This window comes from Eptatretus burgeri, chromosome 15, assembly GCF_056783735.1.
Source record: "Eptatretus burgeri isolate ZD-2024b chromosome 15, Ebu_testis_v1, whole genome shotgun sequence".
Lineage (NCBI taxonomy): Eukaryota > Metazoa > Chordata > Myxini > Myxiniformes > Myxinidae > Eptatretus > Eptatretus burgeri.
The window spans coordinates 36,942,694-36,960,660 of record NC_140975.1 but is presented as its reverse complement, the minus strand read 5'-3'; the positions used below and the strand labels follow the sequence as shown (position 1 = coordinate 36,960,660).

Genomic DNA, 17,967 nt, shown 5'->3' with positions numbered 1-17,967 from the left:
TGTGTGTGTGTGTGTGTGTGTGTGTGTGTGTGTGTGCGCGCGCGCGTGCGTGTGTCTGTCTGTCTCTATCTCTCTATCCGTCTCTCTCTATCTGACTCTGTTTGTCTCTGTCTCTCTATCTGTTGGGTCGCCAAAATGGGTGACCCTTATTGTCAGTAATTCTGTCTGTTTGTTTGGATGTTTCTTTGTTTGTTTGTTTGTCATCAGCATAATTGGAAGTAAACGTGGGTGGATTTTGACCAAACTCGGGTGGTAGGTACATCTTATGACCTAGTGCTTTGGAAATTGTGATGGTTGCGAGGGACGCTTTGGGGATGGGCCTGGCATCTGCCTGGGGGATGGCCAGACGGAGGCCCCTGGAGTACCGGCAGAAAGTGGACGCAGCGACGCGCTGTTCTGGCACATGCTCCCATACCTGACCTTACCCGCAGCACCCCCTACAATAAGGGTATGCGCGAAAATTGAAGGCCCCCTAGCGACCAGGTGAGTGCAACGATACGAATGAAACTTTGCAGGTTCATGGTATTCAATGAGTATCACAACTTTGCCTCAGGACATATTGACCGATTTCGCTTCGGTCAGGGGTCAAAGGTTAATGAGTGCAAAAATCGATAATATGCGAGAGCTGGAGGTGCCTTCACGCCAAATGTTACTCCTCCTAGGGTTATGGTCGGATGGTCATGAAAATTCACAGTAATCGTCTGGAATACATTGTGCACAATCAATCGAGCTGGATTTTCGATTTAGATCTTTGTTCACCCACAGCACCCCCTCGAACTTTGGGGATTTCCGATTTCAAACCGCATTTTCGGTACTTTTCATTCAAATGGATACTGAGTAGTTATTAGTAGATGGAACTGGATGAGATTTGATGTGCATAATCTTAAGGTGATTCCCTATCCGCGATATGACATCCATTTTACTCTATATCTTATAGTTTCCATGCTCGGCGACCCATCGCCGCCTACCGGCTTGTCTCTGTATCCATCTGTCTCTTTCTGTTCCCCTTATGCACAACCTTTTATTTGGCATGGTGGTAATTTTTAACTACTTGTTTTTTATTTTCAGCATTAAAACTGAATCATACATGGGTAATGAAGCGAATGAATTTTGCAACCATGAATGGGAAGATGTTGAAATTCCACGGGGTGATGATTCATTTCCAAGTTGTTCCAGTTTAAATGTTCATCTGGATGAAATGGACACAAAACTCGATCTTCTGCAGGTAAATGTTATATTTATTATTTTATTAATATCATAATATAATCTTTTCTACCCTAAGTGTTCTTCACTCTTTGTTTTGAACACAATATGTTGAATGAGTTTCAAAATCACAGGACATCTGAAGCAGACTGCTGGGAAAGATCATCCATTCTCGCAACTGAATATTTACCCAAAGAAAAATGTTTAATATTTTTAATCTTGATTAATTATATTTGCTTTGCTTTCAATTATTTAATTCTTAATTATAAAAAAAGAATAAAGGAAGTGCAAAGGAGTGGAGGGGGGGTAGGTGCGCTCCGCCAACGACCCACCACCCCCCCTCATTCCAGCCCCCTGTGTGTGGGGGAAGGGTGGCGGGTGGGATGAGAGGGGTGGTGGGTCAAAGGTGGGGGTGCATGGGGCGGGCTTGTGTGGGTGGGTGGGGCTTGTGTGGGTGGGTGGAGCTTGTGTGGGTGGGTGGAGCTTGGTGGGTGGAGTTTGTGTGGGTGGAGCTTGTGTGGATGTGGTTTGTGTGGGTGGAGCAATTTTTTTTAATTCAATAAACATGTTGTGTGTGGGGAACTAATTAACTAATCACTAATTAGGTGGATATGATGAATGTGGATGTGGCTTATGTGGGTTGGGTTTGAGTGGGTGGAGCTTGTGTGGGTGGGGCTTGTGTGGATGTGGGCTTTTGTAGGTGGGGCTTGTGTGGGTGGGTGGGGCTTGTGTGGATGTGGCTTTTGTGAGTGGGGCTTGTGTGGATGTGGCTTATGTGGGTGGGGTTTGTGTGGGTGGGGCTTGTGTGGTGGGGCTTGTGTGGATGCGGCTTATGTGGGTGGGGTTTGTGTGGGTGGGGCTTGTGTGGGCGGAGTCAAAAAGTGGCGGAGTTAAAAAAGTGGCAGAGTCAAAAAAATTTCTTCAATTTATCTTTGTCTTTCCTAATTCTTGTGAATAAAATGAAACTAAAATCTCTTCCCCTTCGAAATCATATACTTATAAGTCCAAGGAACTGTATCTATTACATCAACGATTTTAAAAAGTTCATTTGTCCATCACTTTGTATAACCTTTTTCAAAATGAGATTTCCACCTATATATTCTTACTGTATCACCAACTTTGAACTAAGGCTTTCTGACAATCTCTTTTTCATATCCTAATTTTGTAAATGTTTCTGATGGTTTGGTATTCGTTGAGGTGTGAATCGTATCATTATACTTAGCTACAATATCCAATATACAATCTACAATATTTTGCCCGAGTTTGCTCGATCCGATGACAATATCCTGAATTAAAGATAACCATTGTTGAGAACCGAGTTGGGTGAATTTTTTTGATAGTCTCTCTTTTAAAGTGCGATTGAATCACTCAATAACAACTGCTTTTCCTTCATCAAAGGTGCTGTATAATATAATGTTGTTATTTTTAAGAAACTTCATAAATATTTTGTTGTAGAACTCTGTACCCTCATCAGTCCACAATTTTTTAGGTTTTCGCTTACTTTTATTAAATATCTGTTGGAAGGCTAACATGAGTGTATTCCTGGTTTTGTTTTCCGAAAGGAAGACCCACGCATATCTACTCCTCAAATCAATAACGGTCAAAGCATATGTGTACCCCTTATCATTATTGAGTTCAATTAAATCAGCGGATCAGATATAATCAACTTCCTTGGAATAAACCTTCCTTCTATGAAACTTTGTGATTATTGGTTTATGTAATTCATTAGCTAATTGTTCTTCAATCTTAATGACATCATTAGAGCCTATAAGTTTTTTGAATTTCCAAGCCCAAGTTTCAATTTAGCACTGATCATCTTCTTCACGATGAACCGATCAACTTTTTCTCTCAAGGTTGGATTTTGTATCACAGACAAATTATACAAAATTTCTCTATCGGCTTCATGTTTTTCTTCCAACGTTGTGATATTTCTATAATCAATATCGTGCCTCGTGCACACTTCATCAACCCTATTGATATGTTTGCTCCATGGTTTATGATTGTCAGCCTCATCTAATCTTTCATTCAAGTTTGTTCCTGGACCACAGAAAGAATACCCTGGTAGATGTAATTCCCCTGGTATTCCAGAAGTTGTAAATTTACTTCCTGATAAAAACTTTTGTATATCTCCCCCGCGTTTGTGTTTTGGGAATTCACTCTTTGAGCCACACACCAAACATGTACCTTTTTGTATAACCCTATTATTTGTACTTTTAACATTCGAGAAATTTTTACTCTTGGTTTTCTTTTTACATTTTAGACAACTCCGTGATGAGGAAAACCTTTTTAGTTTCCAACATGCACATTTGAATCTTAATTTTTAAAACATAAAGAATCCTCAGAAATGTCTTCACTCTCTCCTCCATTTATTTAAGAAAAAAAATGGAAAACTTTAATTAAAGTCAATCACACCAACATCATCAATAATATAATCTCTTCCTTCTTTCTCTTCTTTATCTCCACTTTCTCATTTATATCTTCTCCCTGAAAACGATGTTAATAGTCTTGACATATATATTTCTAATTGACTTGCCAATTCTTTGTTTTCTTCCTCGGTGCATTGACATCGATTTATTTTATGTAATACCTTTGATCTTTTTAAAATCTCACTGGTTTCCATATTTTTATATTTATTCATTCTCTCTCTCTTTCCTCCCTCTCCCTCTCCTCCTTCTCTCTCTTCTCCCTTGCCTCCTTCTCTCTCTTCTCCCTTGCCTCTTTCTCTCTCTTCTCCCTTGCCTCTTTCTCTCTCTTCTCCCTTTCCTCCTTCTCTCTCTTCTCCTTCTCCTCCTTTGTCTGTTTCTTCAACTTCTTCCTCATCCCTTACTATCCTTGAACCACTTTCACCCTATAGAATATCATACATATTGTTGTGGATTCTCGCCTGCCGGCGTGCGAACGACCGCGTCTAACCAATAGCGGCCGCTTCGCCCACCGAACGGACAATCCAGTCGCGGCTTTCCGGATCAACGCCGAAAACCAGCCACGGGTGTTTTTAAGCACACCACAACCTTTTCCGTACTCTACCCGCGCTACAGGGTCAATCGCCGAATTGTCGATATACCGAATTAATCGCGCGGGTAGATTACCGAGAGATTGTACCTCAACGGGTCCGCTTGGAAACGAGCCGCTTAAGCAGCTCGCTTCCTTTTGGGATAACTGAGTGGGGTATTATCACGCCATCCCATTGGACCCGATCACTTTACCGGCTATTTAAAAACCAACTATATTCTGAGTGCAAGATGTCAGCTCAATTAAGAAAAAGACACAATGAACGGGGTACATTTAAACAAGCACATTTATTTACGAACAACACATAAGCACGTATAAACAATGATGCAGTCATGCAGGTATGCAATCAATACAAAACACACATGCAATGCAAAGGAGCTACGACCGTCTATCTATTATGTACAGTCACTTATCGACAGTTCTACTTAACGGACTTGGCGCCACAACGTTCATACAAAGAAAAGCAAGGAAAAACCCCAGGACAGATAAGGGGTAGACGGGACCCCTTGGGGTCTTTATTGCACGGAGCCGTGTAGACCGCAGAGGCTCCGCGAGGCCGCGCTGGTTACCTTCACCTCGCTGGGGCGACCCGCAACGTCCCATCCCTACGGCCGCTGTCGTGAGCGCGGTCCGGCCCAGGCCTCGTCTGACGGCCCAGTGATTTGGGCCCAGCCGGCAACGCCTCAGAGGAACGAACGGACCTTATGCTCTCTCAGAGTTGATGCTCTCTTTAAGAACTCGTCCGTCCCTCGCGCTGCTAGGACTGTCCCGAAGCCCGATCACCTCGGACTGTTCGCTGCTGGCTGGCAACCTCTCCACGTCCCGTACACGAACGCGCAGCTCTGTGCAGCACAGCAGGCTGGGCTGTGCCTACAGCTCCCGTCTCAACAGCTTCCTCACCGACTGCAAGCTCCGGACTTCTGCACAGCTCCTCGACCCCTCCACACTGACTCGCTTGGCGCTCCGTGCTCCGTCTATATGGGGTCCGTGAGGCGAGGTCTGATCTCTGAACTCTCACCTCTGACCTCCACTGGCTCCGTCCCTCTCGCTCTCCTGATCCGAATTCTGAGGCGAAGCTTGGAGCGAGCAGACGTGGTAGAAATCATCGATGCTGAGGGGAGAGCGGACGTGGTAGAAATCACCGTCGCTAGGAACAAGGAAACCCCCTCGTCTGTTCGCAGCCATCTCGCCGTTGCCAGCGCAAAGATGACGGCGCCTGCGGAGTTGAAGGTGAAGCGATGTTGTTCCGTTGTTGCGTATTGGGGGAGATGCGGTTTGGGAGATGGTGGCTGTGGTTGGCGTTGTGGAGGTGGTTGTGTGAGGGCGGTTGTGAGAGCGCTGATGGTGGTGGAGGTGGTGATTGTGAGCGGTTGGTCCAAAATAACGATAGTAAAAGAAAAACGGCTAACTCAAAGATCACAGCTCTGATCACACGAATAAATCCCATGAGACAACGGTGGGGAAATCTATCTGAACACAGACTTACCGGCATAACTGATCTCTGGACCTATATGGTGCTCTGCGAATTTCCACAGCGGTAACAATATATTCATCAGGATTTCTTGTTATTCCTGTATCCAAAATAATTTTTTTACAACAGGAAACCAATAAAATTTCTTCTGAATGTCTAAAAGAGCCTTTTGTTTTCTTAACTTTAAATTTTTGGCTAATATATATATATATATATATATGGCTAACGTACCATGTGACGGACGATGTCATCAATTTTTTTCCCCCCCCAATAAAATTTTGCCCTAGATGAGCTACAAATATTTTCATACTGATCAGATAAAGTGTTTAACTTATGCAATTACGACGCCCTAACAAAGCCACTTACGACGTCAAAACATCACACTTATTCCCCATGGGGAGTACTTGACATGTGCCAAGTTTCAGAGATATGGAGGTCCAAAGTTTTTCCTTTTTTCCAACATGGCTGCCACACCACGTGACCTATGATGTCATAACTACCATTAAAACATTTTACAAGAGTCGTCGCACCGATGGTGAAAATTTTATGCCAATCGGATAAGCGGATGCAGAGAAAACAGAGAAAATTAGCATGGACAGACGTATGTAAAACCTGAAAACATAATGCCTCCGGCAACTTCATCAGCGGAGGCATAAAAATATAGGGGCAATACGCATGAGTGCTCACTTGGTAGAATAACGATATTGAGAAGGAAGTCAATGTGGGACAGAATTGGCAAAATGTACCAATGAACCAATGTTATAGCAAATACCTATTTTTGGGGGTACCCCCCCCACAAACCTACCTCGACCCCGATTTTCTCTTTTGGGGGGCAACCCCTCATGCACCCCTTTGGGCCCAATTTTTTAAAATGTCATGAACAAACTTTGATATGTCCTGAGTGATGAAGGTTGTGGTGGTTTCATCAAAATTGCATGTAGTTTCAGAGAAGTTGCAAGTGTTTACGAAACAGACTGATGGACGGATTGACAACGTGCCATCCCATAAGATCCCCGGAACTACGTCCAGGTGAGCTAAAAATGAGCGTTACAAACAACACAGCAAAAAGTGGACCTGGGATCCACAGGCTTGCCACTATGTACAGTACATAAAAGCGTTTGAAGAAACTGTGATGTCAACAATGTGAAGCAAATCTGTACGCAAATCATTGTGCACACGACGACGTGAAAAGCAGCAGAGGTGAGTGGACACAGCATTACAATGGAGTAATGAATCGAAAAGTGCAGCGTCATTAAAATTCTCCGATGCACCTGAAAGCTTGCAGTCTCCGAGCACTTGATCTCATGTGGACATGACCCCTCACACACGGACATACGATGCTAAAAGCAATCAATAAATATATTTTAACAAAGCTGTTTTTACCACAGCGTGACAAATATTTTGCTCAAAAGTTCAAAGTCTGTGAAACCAGCAACTTGCACCAAGCTGAATGGAAAAAGCAACATCAATGAAAAATATGGCAGAATGAAAAACCAAAATCAAAATTCAAAATATGTACTTTTGGAGGCAATCAAAAAATAATAATAAATCAATGTCACCCTGCCAAAAGGTGACCACGTGTGACTTCTTTAAGGTCACACTGAGGTGAACAGAGCTGCTATCCACCAGGAGCGACTCCTTGAGGAATATCTGCCTACGAGATATTCCGATGAGAATCGTTCTACAGTCACCATGAAAAATATGTTTGCCTCATAACGTCACCAAATGACGTCATAATGTCTCAAGCTTGACATATCTAGAAAGCACTCATCGAGGTGTTCAATTTGAAGTACTACACGATATGGTTCCTAAAACTTGAAAATTTGACCTTGGGGTCAAATATGTTTGACCTCAGGCGCTAACCATGAAGGTCAAGGCCAATCGCCACCAAAAATTAATCAGCTGAGCGCCAGACCATGAACTATATTCCCACAAAGTTTGAAGACAATCCGATCAAAATTACTCAAAAAATAAGGGTTTCGTCGACTCCCCTGATTTGCGACAAAGTGACCTTGACCTTTGACCTTGACCTTCAAAATTTAATGCGCTGAAAGGGACCTCTATAGGCCTCTGATATGCGAAGTTACAAAAATTTCCAATGAAAACTGTGCTCTGCAGAATTTTTTATACGTGATTACAGACAAAAAAAAAAAAAAAAAAACATCCAAGCTGACTAACATATCTTGCAAAAACTTCGTTTTGGCAAGGTAATAATAATAATAATAATAATAATAATAATAATAATAATAATAATAATTGAGATGAGAAAGTTCCATGAAACTTAAAACTAGGCATCCATATATGCTCTGCACGCCGAGTTTGATTCAAATCTGCTGATCGAACAACATTTTCCAAAAAAAAAAGTGAAATTCCACAATGTGGATTTAGCCATCAGGTTGGCTTATCTATTTTGACAAGTGTGCTGGCCTTTTCAACAAGCTCGCGACTTCCAGCTGCGGTTGGGTGTGCGTAAAATCATGGGCACCCACCTGGGTCAAGAGCTCACCTCAGCATCATTGTAGAACGTGATGCTGTTCTTGTCCTGTTCCTCCTGTCCATGTGCTGCGAAAAAGCACAAGGGTTGCAATTCTCCATGAGGTGGTTGCCGCCCACGTGACAGAATATGGCCATCGTAGAACATCTCCGAAGTGAAGCTGCAAAGACGTTGAGTCAAAGGCATCAGCCATTTTATCTACAAGTACAGTATTTCTTTACTTTTTAATGCAGACATATGTATATTAGCCCTCAAAGGTAACAAGTAGACATTCGATTGTTTTCGATTGTATTCAACATAAGTTATGAGAGTTGGTGCTGCTACCAAAGAAAAAAAAAAAAGAGGAAATTTCCCAGCTGCGAGCAAATATGAAAAGCAGCACATATCCTCATCATGAGCCAGTTTTACTCTTGTCTGTCCTCAAATCAGATGTGAGGAAGGTACTCTGACCTTTACTTCATGCGTATTACCCTCGGTTATCCCATCATATTGGAGGGGAGGGAGAAGTGGGATTTTGCTCGTGATGTCAATGGATTTGGATAAATTAGATACTGGCTTAAATCTAAAACAGGTCTCACACCCTGCTGCTGTTCCTGAGACAGATCTCAGAATTAGGTCAGCTCCAATATTGAGTGTCAGAATAGAAAATCCTGCAAAGTATCACATTCTCCCTCATAATTTTGACTTTTGGACCTTCGTTTGTGGTTAAATAAAATTTTAAGGTAGGGGGTCCAACATATTTGCTTCTCTTTGCCCTCACAAGTGAGGTAATATGCATTGTGCAGTGGACGATGGATCACAGCCATTAAAAACAGGCACTGCTGTCGCTGGATTCAAAATGAGCTGTCTTGAAACATAACAAGTTTCCCCTTGTATATTTGGAGCCGGTTTCATATGATTAATGTCATATAAGGGCCTCAAGTTCCTTTATTAAATGAAAAGGCTTTGCTTTCCAGGACTCTCTTAGCTTCAGGGTGGAAGAAATGTTAAGCATACAATGGAAATATGAATGAGTAGAGGGACTGCAACAGTGAGTCAACTTGCCTCACAATGTCAGCATGTGAGCGGTAGTTTTCACAGAGGAGAATGCGACAGGGAAAGGCCAGAGGGTAAAGGTCATAGAGTCGCTCAAGCAAAGAGATGTGGAGGCCCTTCTTTCGAGCGAATTCGCTGTGTACAGTTGGTGAGAGCTACAGTAGGTGGTGAGGTTGGGGGTGGGAGGTGGCAATGGAGGAATACAAGTTCAGGGGTAAGGAACAAAACAAGTTGAACAATAAAGAAAAAGAAAAAGAAAAAGATCTGAAAATTTTAAAAACAATTTCTCCACATCTGGAGAACAAGCACTTTACTTCTTCATCACAATTAATTTATAAGAACCTTCAAGCCCTTAATTTACAGCTTGATGGAATACTGCTATCCCCTCTGGGCTGGTGACCCTGACTTCCATGTTGCTCAGCTTGACATCATGGAAACAAAGCCCTTCAAGATCATTGAAATCTCCCGTGATGAAGCTAAGTCTATGGGCGTATCACGTTCACATCACAGATAGATCAGTGATCTCTCTGTCTTACTCCTCCTTTCTGGTCTTGCACCCTCTACTCCTTCCATGCTTTATCAAAACTTTGTCCAATGCAACTGGATACTCACCGTAACAACATTCAAGAAGGGAGTGTGTGCTACTTGAAATAATAATAATAATAATAATAATGTGTCTCTCATGATAAGCTATCTCATGTATGATTACAAAGTTAGGAATATGGTGAGTTTAGGCAATAAAAAAGGCAGTGGCTCCGCAGCTGGGACGTTTCACCACTGAGGTTTCATCTGTTTAAACTTTGGGACACTATGCCATGTTCCTTCAAGAAAAATAAATGCTCATTTTGCGACAAACGTGAACGAGTGATTAAATAACAGTTTGTTTCATTGTGGTTAGTGGTGCAAACAAGAGATGCATCAACCTGCATGTGATCTCCAGCGAGAACGATGCGTGTGTCAGCAGTGGCGAGCACAAGAGGAGTGATGGCCTCTGTCTCCAATGCCTGCGCTGCTTCATCAATGAAAATGTGACTGAAGAAGCCTGAAAGGACGACGAAATGAGTACTGAAGTAATGGATACTTATTCCCTCCTCCCCACCCCCAACCAATCTCCTACCCTTACACAGGTGGGAACACACAGGTGGGAACACACACACACACACACACACACACACACACACACACACACACACACACACACACACACACACACACACGATAAACTGCAATCTATCTTGTAGAGTAGAGGAAAAAAGGTGTTTTTCAGCAGCACATATTGTCAACAGCACGATCGACATTTTTTTCCCCTGCCTCAATGATATGTCATATTAGGATTATTTACATCAGTCTTCTGTATCAAGAAGCTGGAGTTGGTTTTGCTATTGTTAATCAACAAATCAACCAGCCAGCATCTATTTCATTGGGCCTCTCTGATCGACTCACGTCTATCAGAGTGCCGATTGCCAATCTCTATTTGCTACAACTACAAACGAGAAAGAGCAATCAGAGATCGCAGACCTTCACCAGAACTGGTGTGGTGTATTTTGTGTGGTGTGTTGACGATGCATTGATAACATTGGTTTTTGTTCATACAGTGGACACATAGACATTTTAGGTTTTATTATATAGATTCACGTTCCAATTGTATGGATTCAAACAGAAGACCAAGAAGGAACCCAAATAAGTAAAGAGAAAAGATGGAGTCATCAGGAGGAATCTGGATAGGATCCGGGTTTCAGCCACTACTCCACAACCCTCAAACCTATCCAGGCGCAGCCAAGTGAGCCTTACAGAAAATTTTCTGCAAGAATTCACTTCTCCTTAGAGAGATAGATAACGAAAGAGAGAAATAGAGAGTAAAAGAGATGAAAGAGAAGAAAGAGAAGAAAAAGCAAGAATTAGAATGAATAAAGAGAATTGTGAAAATAAATAAAACAATAATAATATTTGAAAACAATGTGAAAGGAACAAAGAACAGACGTCAGGAAGAACCCGGACAGATATATTTCAGCAGTTACTCACCAGGCTCAAACGCAGCCACATGTTCAAGCTACCAGAGGTATGTATTTTATAGACGTACATATTTTATCGACACGTATTTGACTGATGTAGACACATTTGTATAGCACGTACTTTATAGATGCACATGGGCAATTCCATGAGAATGTGGACGTGGCTTCAAAAAACGGAATTCATCAGATAGCATCTTTGTTACTTCAAAGTTCTAGGCACAACATCAAGGGCTCAAAGACTGGTGTTGCTTTCTCTTTTTCTTTTGGGTTCTTGAAATACCGGATTCCTTCATGTCAACCAAATTTCCATGACATCAGTACTTGCAAAAGGACCAAAAGGAGGGTTGCTGTAGCCCCTGACAAATGAATATTTTCAAGGAAAACAACATGCACCCAAGAAGCAAATTTGGTGGGATTTCAGAAAATGAAGACCAATTCAAATTATCTTATGACAATTTTTGCATGGTTCAGCATCAAAGATGGTGAAACAGGTGTAATGTAAGTTACCCAAAAACGACCACATTTATGTCTCCATCCAACATCTTTCCACTGAAATGGGTCCCATCAAAATTTATGCTTCTCATGCCCATTACTACTATTAAAATGGCAGTAAGTAAGATGTTAGTCACACCATAACATAGGGGGAAGCCTCAAATATCAGCAACGCAAGTTACTACGTGACAGTGGTAATGCATGTAGCGCAACTTACCATTTGAAAACTCTAAATGAGAAGGTAATTGGAACCTTTTGTCTTAAGTTGTAATTCGTCTCTTGATAGATGGCAGAGCAGTTAATTTACCCACAACTCATTTGTACATTCTGAGAAGCAGCCATTTTTGATTTATCAGAAAGAAAAAAAAGCTGAAACAACCTGTCTCATTTAAATCTGCTTCCATCCAAGTAAAGTTCAATAAAGGGAAGTCATTTTACACTGACGATGATCCAGAGAAGTTATTGATGCAGGTAGACTTTTCAGAAAACCGTACCTGTGCTGCACAAGATGCAATCCAGAGTTTTTATTGGCAACAGAAACAAGTTGGTTTATTCACTGTTGCCTGCTGGCACTCAGGGCAGCTACATTCTAGTGTTCTGGCCTCGGCCAACCTGACTCATTCAAAGGAGACAGTAATTGCTTACTTAGACAAGCAACTGGAAAGCGTTCCACCAACTGTCAAATATGTCTTCGTATAGTCTAATGGACCATGGCCGCAGTTCAAAAACCGTTATGTGGCAGCATTTATTCCTCAATTGTGGGATAAACATGGAGTAAAGATAAAGTGGAATTTCTTTGCCACATCCCATGGAAAAGGCCCTGTCGATGGAATTGGTTGGGCAGTGAAGAGGAATGTCTGGTCTCAAGGGTTTGCAAGAAAGCACATTGTGCCAAATGCACAGTTTCAAGAAAGCTGCAGCTGCAATGCCACATGTCGAAGGTACAGAATTATCACGCAACGACATGGCAGAGAGGAATGAACTCTTCCTGGTATTACCTTTGATAACATTTGGATATTGTTAGTTCACCATATAATTCTCAAGTTTGTACTATTATCCACTTGAGGAAACTTTTCAAACAAGGAAGTGTTGTTTTTTTTGACGTGTCCTCTTTTGGCAATGTAAGTTACCAGGACTTACACATCTTTGGGAATTCTTGTGCAGACACCCTATGGTCTGGTTGGCCTGGCCTGTGTGCAGACAGGTGCAACAAACTGAGAGTCCGAGTCAACAAATAATTAAATGTGAGCAAAATGAATTGTCTGAAATGGCTGAAAAATGTAACGTAAGTTACCATGGAATTGCCCACTCACGTTCCGAATACACGTACTCACATTGTAATTGCACATATCGACGTACTCACATTTTTTATGGAGACGTACTCAAGTTTAGAGACGTACTCACATTCTAATTGTACATACTTTATACACGTACTCAAATTCTAAAAGTACATACTTTATAGATGCTCTCACATTCTAATTACCTCCGCCATCGAAGGTGAAGGAAGTTATGTTTTCACCCCTCTCTGCTTGTTTGTTTGTTTATTTGTCTGACTGAGTACAGGATATCTCAAAAAGTTATGAACGGATCCGGATGAAATTTGTTGGGCAGGTTGTGTGTGTGACAAGAACGAGCTGATTAGATTTTAGTGAAGATCTGACTACTCAAAATTTTAAAGTGATTCTTCACCTTTGAGAGATTGGGTCAAAAATGATATATTGCACGTTGTCTCAAAAGGTTATGGACGGATGCGGATGAAACTTGTTGGACACGTTGGGTGTGTGAGAAGGAAGAATTATTTCAATTTTGGTGAAGATCCAAATCCGGATCCGGATCCGATAATTTTTTAATTGATTCTTCACCATTGAGAGATAGGGATAAACTGATATATAGCATGATATCTCAAAAGGTTGTGGACGGATTCGGATGAAACTCGGTGGACAGGTTGGGTGTGTGACCACGACAAATTGATTCGATATTGGAGAAGATCCAAATCCGGATCTGGATCCAAGAATTATTTAATTTTTAAAGTGATTCTTCATCATTGAGAGATAGGGCCAAAAACGCCATATTGTTACGAATCTGGAAGCCATGAGCACTCAACATACAGGTCCTATAGAACAGTCATATCGGTAAGTATGTGTTTTTTAGTTAGGGTCCCCGTCCCTCGTTTAATGGGTGAATAAATGTACATGCGCTGTGGGTTAATTTGATAGTTAGGATTTTTACATCACTCACAACAACTACGGCTAATACATCTACAACTACAACAACAACGCCATCTTCACTCTCACAGCGCCAACCCTCTGCTCCCGCATTCTCCGCGCATTCGCTGGTATGTGGTTGTGTTCGGAATTTGTTCGGGGATGGAATTCCATTCCCAAATATGGTCATGAACCGGTTCGCTTGGCTGCGCGCCAAATCAGGGAATGCGTCGTGTCCCACCCAATGAGAGTGGGCCATGATGAGCGGATCGTGCCCGAGAGTGACAAAAGGAACGGAGAGCAAATAATCGGGTGGAATCTGCTCGAGCGGGTAGGGAAGAATCGGCGCCCCATCTTCACGAGCGCGTGCTCTGGTTCCCAGCTCATCTCGTTGCTGGCGTGGTCTGGCTCTCTGCGTGCATATCGTCGCCGGCGTGCTCTGGTTCCCAGCGCATCTCGTCGCCGGCATGTTCTGGTTCCCGGCTGATCTCGTCGCCGGCATGCGCTGGTTCCCGGCTCATCTTGTCGCTGGCGTGGTCTGGCTCTCTGCGTGCATCTCGTCGCCGCGTGCTCTGGTTCCCGACTGATCTCGTCGCCAGCATGCTCTGGTTCCCGGCTCATCTCGTCGCCGGCGTGCTCTGGTTCCCGGCGCATCTCGTCGCCGGCGTGCTCTGGTTCCCGGCTGATCTCGTCGCCAGCATGCTCTGGTTCCCAGCTCATCTCGTCGCCGGCATGCTCTGGTTCCCGGCTCATCTTGTCGCTGGCATGGTCTGCGTCGGCTGCCCTTGGTCCATTCGTGCCAACTGGTGCTCCGGGAAGGTGTGGACGTCGAGCCGCACGCTCGCGGCCAGGTAGCCAGCCACTTTCTCGTCCCTCAGCTCGACTTCCCTCCGAGCTGAAGGGATAATAAAGACCATTTTGGGTCCGTTTATTTTGGGTGTGCGTCTGTCTGTGGGCCCGCCTTTAAGTAGGAATTGTTGAAGTGCTTGTGCGTAAATTTGCATTCTCCATTAGTCGTGATAACTCTGCCCTTACGTGCTTCCCTTGTTTCCCCGATTACTGTGAATAAATACCCCATTTCTTAAATGTATCAGCTCGCTTCTGTGTTTCTTCCAGCATGGAATTACAAAGGTTGTTGCCGCTGTAAATGTACATTTGGACCGACGGGACTTCGGCAACCATCCGCTCGGGTTGCGCATGGGTCGGGCCCGCTACGGCTCAACTCGTACGAGTGCCGTCGAGGGTGTGAATTCCCCGGTAGCTTTGTCTGCGTGGGTAATTAGGTAAATTGAAGTTTGGCAATTAACCCCACGCGGTCAAATTATTGGCGATTCACGGTCCGGTAAGGGACCCATACCCTCGGCGTTCTCGGAAAGGTACAATCTAGATTCCGGGTGTTCGGTAGAGTAGACCCTACTGCCCCACCTAGCGGTCATGCTCGCAGCCGATACCTGGCTCCGCAACAATATCGCGTGGTATTTCAAAAACGTATTGGGCCCAAAATGTTCTCGTGGATCAGGCATTACGTGGTCGAGGTATGTACTCTACAGAGTGCCTTTCTATTTGTACATATTTTATTATAGACGTATTCACATTCTAATTGTACATACTTTTGATGTTATTTGTATCGTACCTATTTTATAGATGCACTCATATTCTCAATACGTGTACTTCATAGACATGGAATACTCATTTCTTAATTGTACATCCTTTAGAGATATACTCACATTATATTAGTATGTACTTTATTGACGTGCATGTGTGAACAGAAATAAACAAACGGACCCAGAGGCAATACCCTCTCCTCTGGCAAGGGGAGTGAGGAAAAATGTGAATTTTATCATCTACTTCATCAGATCGTCTCCAAAGTTCCTCCTGTTGACATGCTGATTATCATGGATGAGTGGAATGCCAAGGCTGTAAGCGATTTCAACTCCTGAAATGGAGCACTTGGGAAATTTAGACGAGGTCACGTCAACTCCAACAGCGAGCTCCTCTTATCCAAATGTACTGAACTTTAACTCACAATCACCAACACTTCTTTCAGAATGCCAGAGAAATAGTATTAGTCCTGGCAACACCCACACACAAAGCATTATCACCTGTTAGATTACATCATTACTCGTCACTCAGACCAGGCAGACATCAGAAGCACACAAGCAATGTGTGGAGCAGACTGCTCCTCAGATCACTTCCTCATCCACTCTGTTTGTAACTTTCAAATTCATCATTTTCGAAGAAAAATGGAACCTCAACCACAAAATAAGTTGAATGTGAGCCTCCTAAGCAGTGCCAATATGCAGAATTAACTTACAGTTAACATCACGGACATCTTTAACTAATGCCTATTCTGATGACGCCATTGAGCATCAGTGCTGGAGCCTTTCCTCGAAGGTGCTCCAAACATCTTAACAAATACTTGGCTTCGTGTGCAAGAAAAGTGCAAACTAGTTTGATCACAACAATGAGCAGGTTCAGACTCTTCTTCATGAAAGAAAGCTCGAGAGTCTGTTTTATTCTGAAACACGCGGCACCGTCAGCAGCAAGTGTCATCTAAAATCGAATAAGGACTGCGGGAAATGAAGGATGCCTGTTGGGACAAAAAAGCTTGCGAACTCCTTCTGTTTGCCGAGGAGAAAAACCTCAAATAATTATTCGCTGTCCTATGATGCATACAAGGCCCCCAAAAGTCTACAGTTGCTCCTGTTTCAAACACATGAAATTCAACAACTTACAAACAAGAACCTGATTCTCTTGCGTTGAAGAGATTATTTCAGTAAGTTGCTAAATAGACCATCATCTGCAAGCCATGACGCTCTTGTCGGAATTGACCAATGCCCAATCATGGATACCCTGCACACAATGTAAGAAGGAGTGTCAGCCGTCAATTCAACCCAAAGGGGGAAAGTCCCAAGGCTTGGATGGCATACCTGCTGAGACCTATCATTGTGGTGGTCAGGACATACAGGATGGAAATCAGAAAAACTACCTCAGCAGTTTAAGGATGCTCTTGTTGTTCCTATCTGCAAAAGGAATGGAGATCAAAGCGACTCCATAGCTCTGACGTTTATCAACTATCATGGCACTTCGTGCTGTTGCTGGTAAAATTCCAGCCAAAATTCAGTGGGTATGTCAACAGAAAAATTGCAGACGATATCCTACCAGAAAATCAGTGTGGTGTCAGGGCCACACACTCCACTGTGGATATGATCTTCACTCGATGCCAACTTTCAGGAGAAGGCAGCTGAGCAGCATCAATATTTATATGGCGTCTTCATTGACTTCAAGAAAGCCTTCAATACAGTTGACAGACCAACTCTCTGGAAGCTGCTGAAACCTGATGGTTGTCCTAATGTCTTTGGGAAGATCATTCAATATTTTCATGACAGTACGGCTCACTCCATAGTTATTGGAGGTAGTAAATCTGACCCTTTCACCATCTCTCACGGAGTCAAACAAGGCGGTGCCCTGGCCTCTATGCGATTTAATCCGTTTCCGACTGCTGTTTTGACACTGGTGTCGAAACACCTCGACACTGGAGCATACATCCGAACTAGACCAGATAGGAATCTTTTCTACCTGGCTAGACTTTATGCCCACTTGAAGACCAGAGAGTATTATGTGAGAGAGTTATTGTATGCTTATGATGCAGCTATAGTTGCTCACTCCCTGGCAGACATCCAGCAAATTGTTGGCTGCTCTGAAGCTGCAGCAGTCAAGTTTGGTCTCTCTATCAACATCAAGAAGACTGCGCTGCTCCAACAGCTACCACCTGGCAAGCCCTTCAGAAATACACAAGTCCTCATGAGCAAAAGACCACTTTTGGTGACTACTAAGTTCACCTCACATGGGAGTACAGTGACATCTAATAACTCCATTGATGTGGAAATTGGCAATCGCATACAGTCAGCCTACAGAGCTTTTGGGGTTTACACAAGCGATTGTGGTCTCGACATGGTGTAAAGTATATCACGCTGTCGTCCTTTCAACCTTTCTGCATTCCTTTGAAAGCGACACATTATACCAGAGACACATAGCCATGTA

General features: G+C 43.1%; 1 protein-coding gene across 5 annotated transcripts in view; it reads right to left on the bottom strand.

The window, feature by feature from the left end:
* The window catches only part of LOC147011936 (ATP-dependent RNA helicase with zinc finger domain-like), a 310,053-nt gene that overhangs the window by 141,477 nt on the left and 150,609 nt on the right, over positions 1 to 17,967 (bottom strand). For all 5 annotated transcript variants that reach the window (XM_085857677.1, XM_085857678.1, XM_085857680.1 and 2 more), the window contains exons 15-17: positions 10,139 to 10,257; positions 9,225 to 9,370; positions 8,193 to 8,340 (exon numbers count right to left, since the gene is read on the bottom strand). In XM_085857677.1, coding sequence (XP_085713803.1) covers positions 8,193 to 8,340; positions 9,225 to 9,370; positions 10,139 to 10,257 — 413 coding nt within the window. The remainder of the gene's footprint in view (positions 1 to 8,192; positions 8,341 to 9,224; positions 9,371 to 10,138; positions 10,258 to 17,967) is intronic.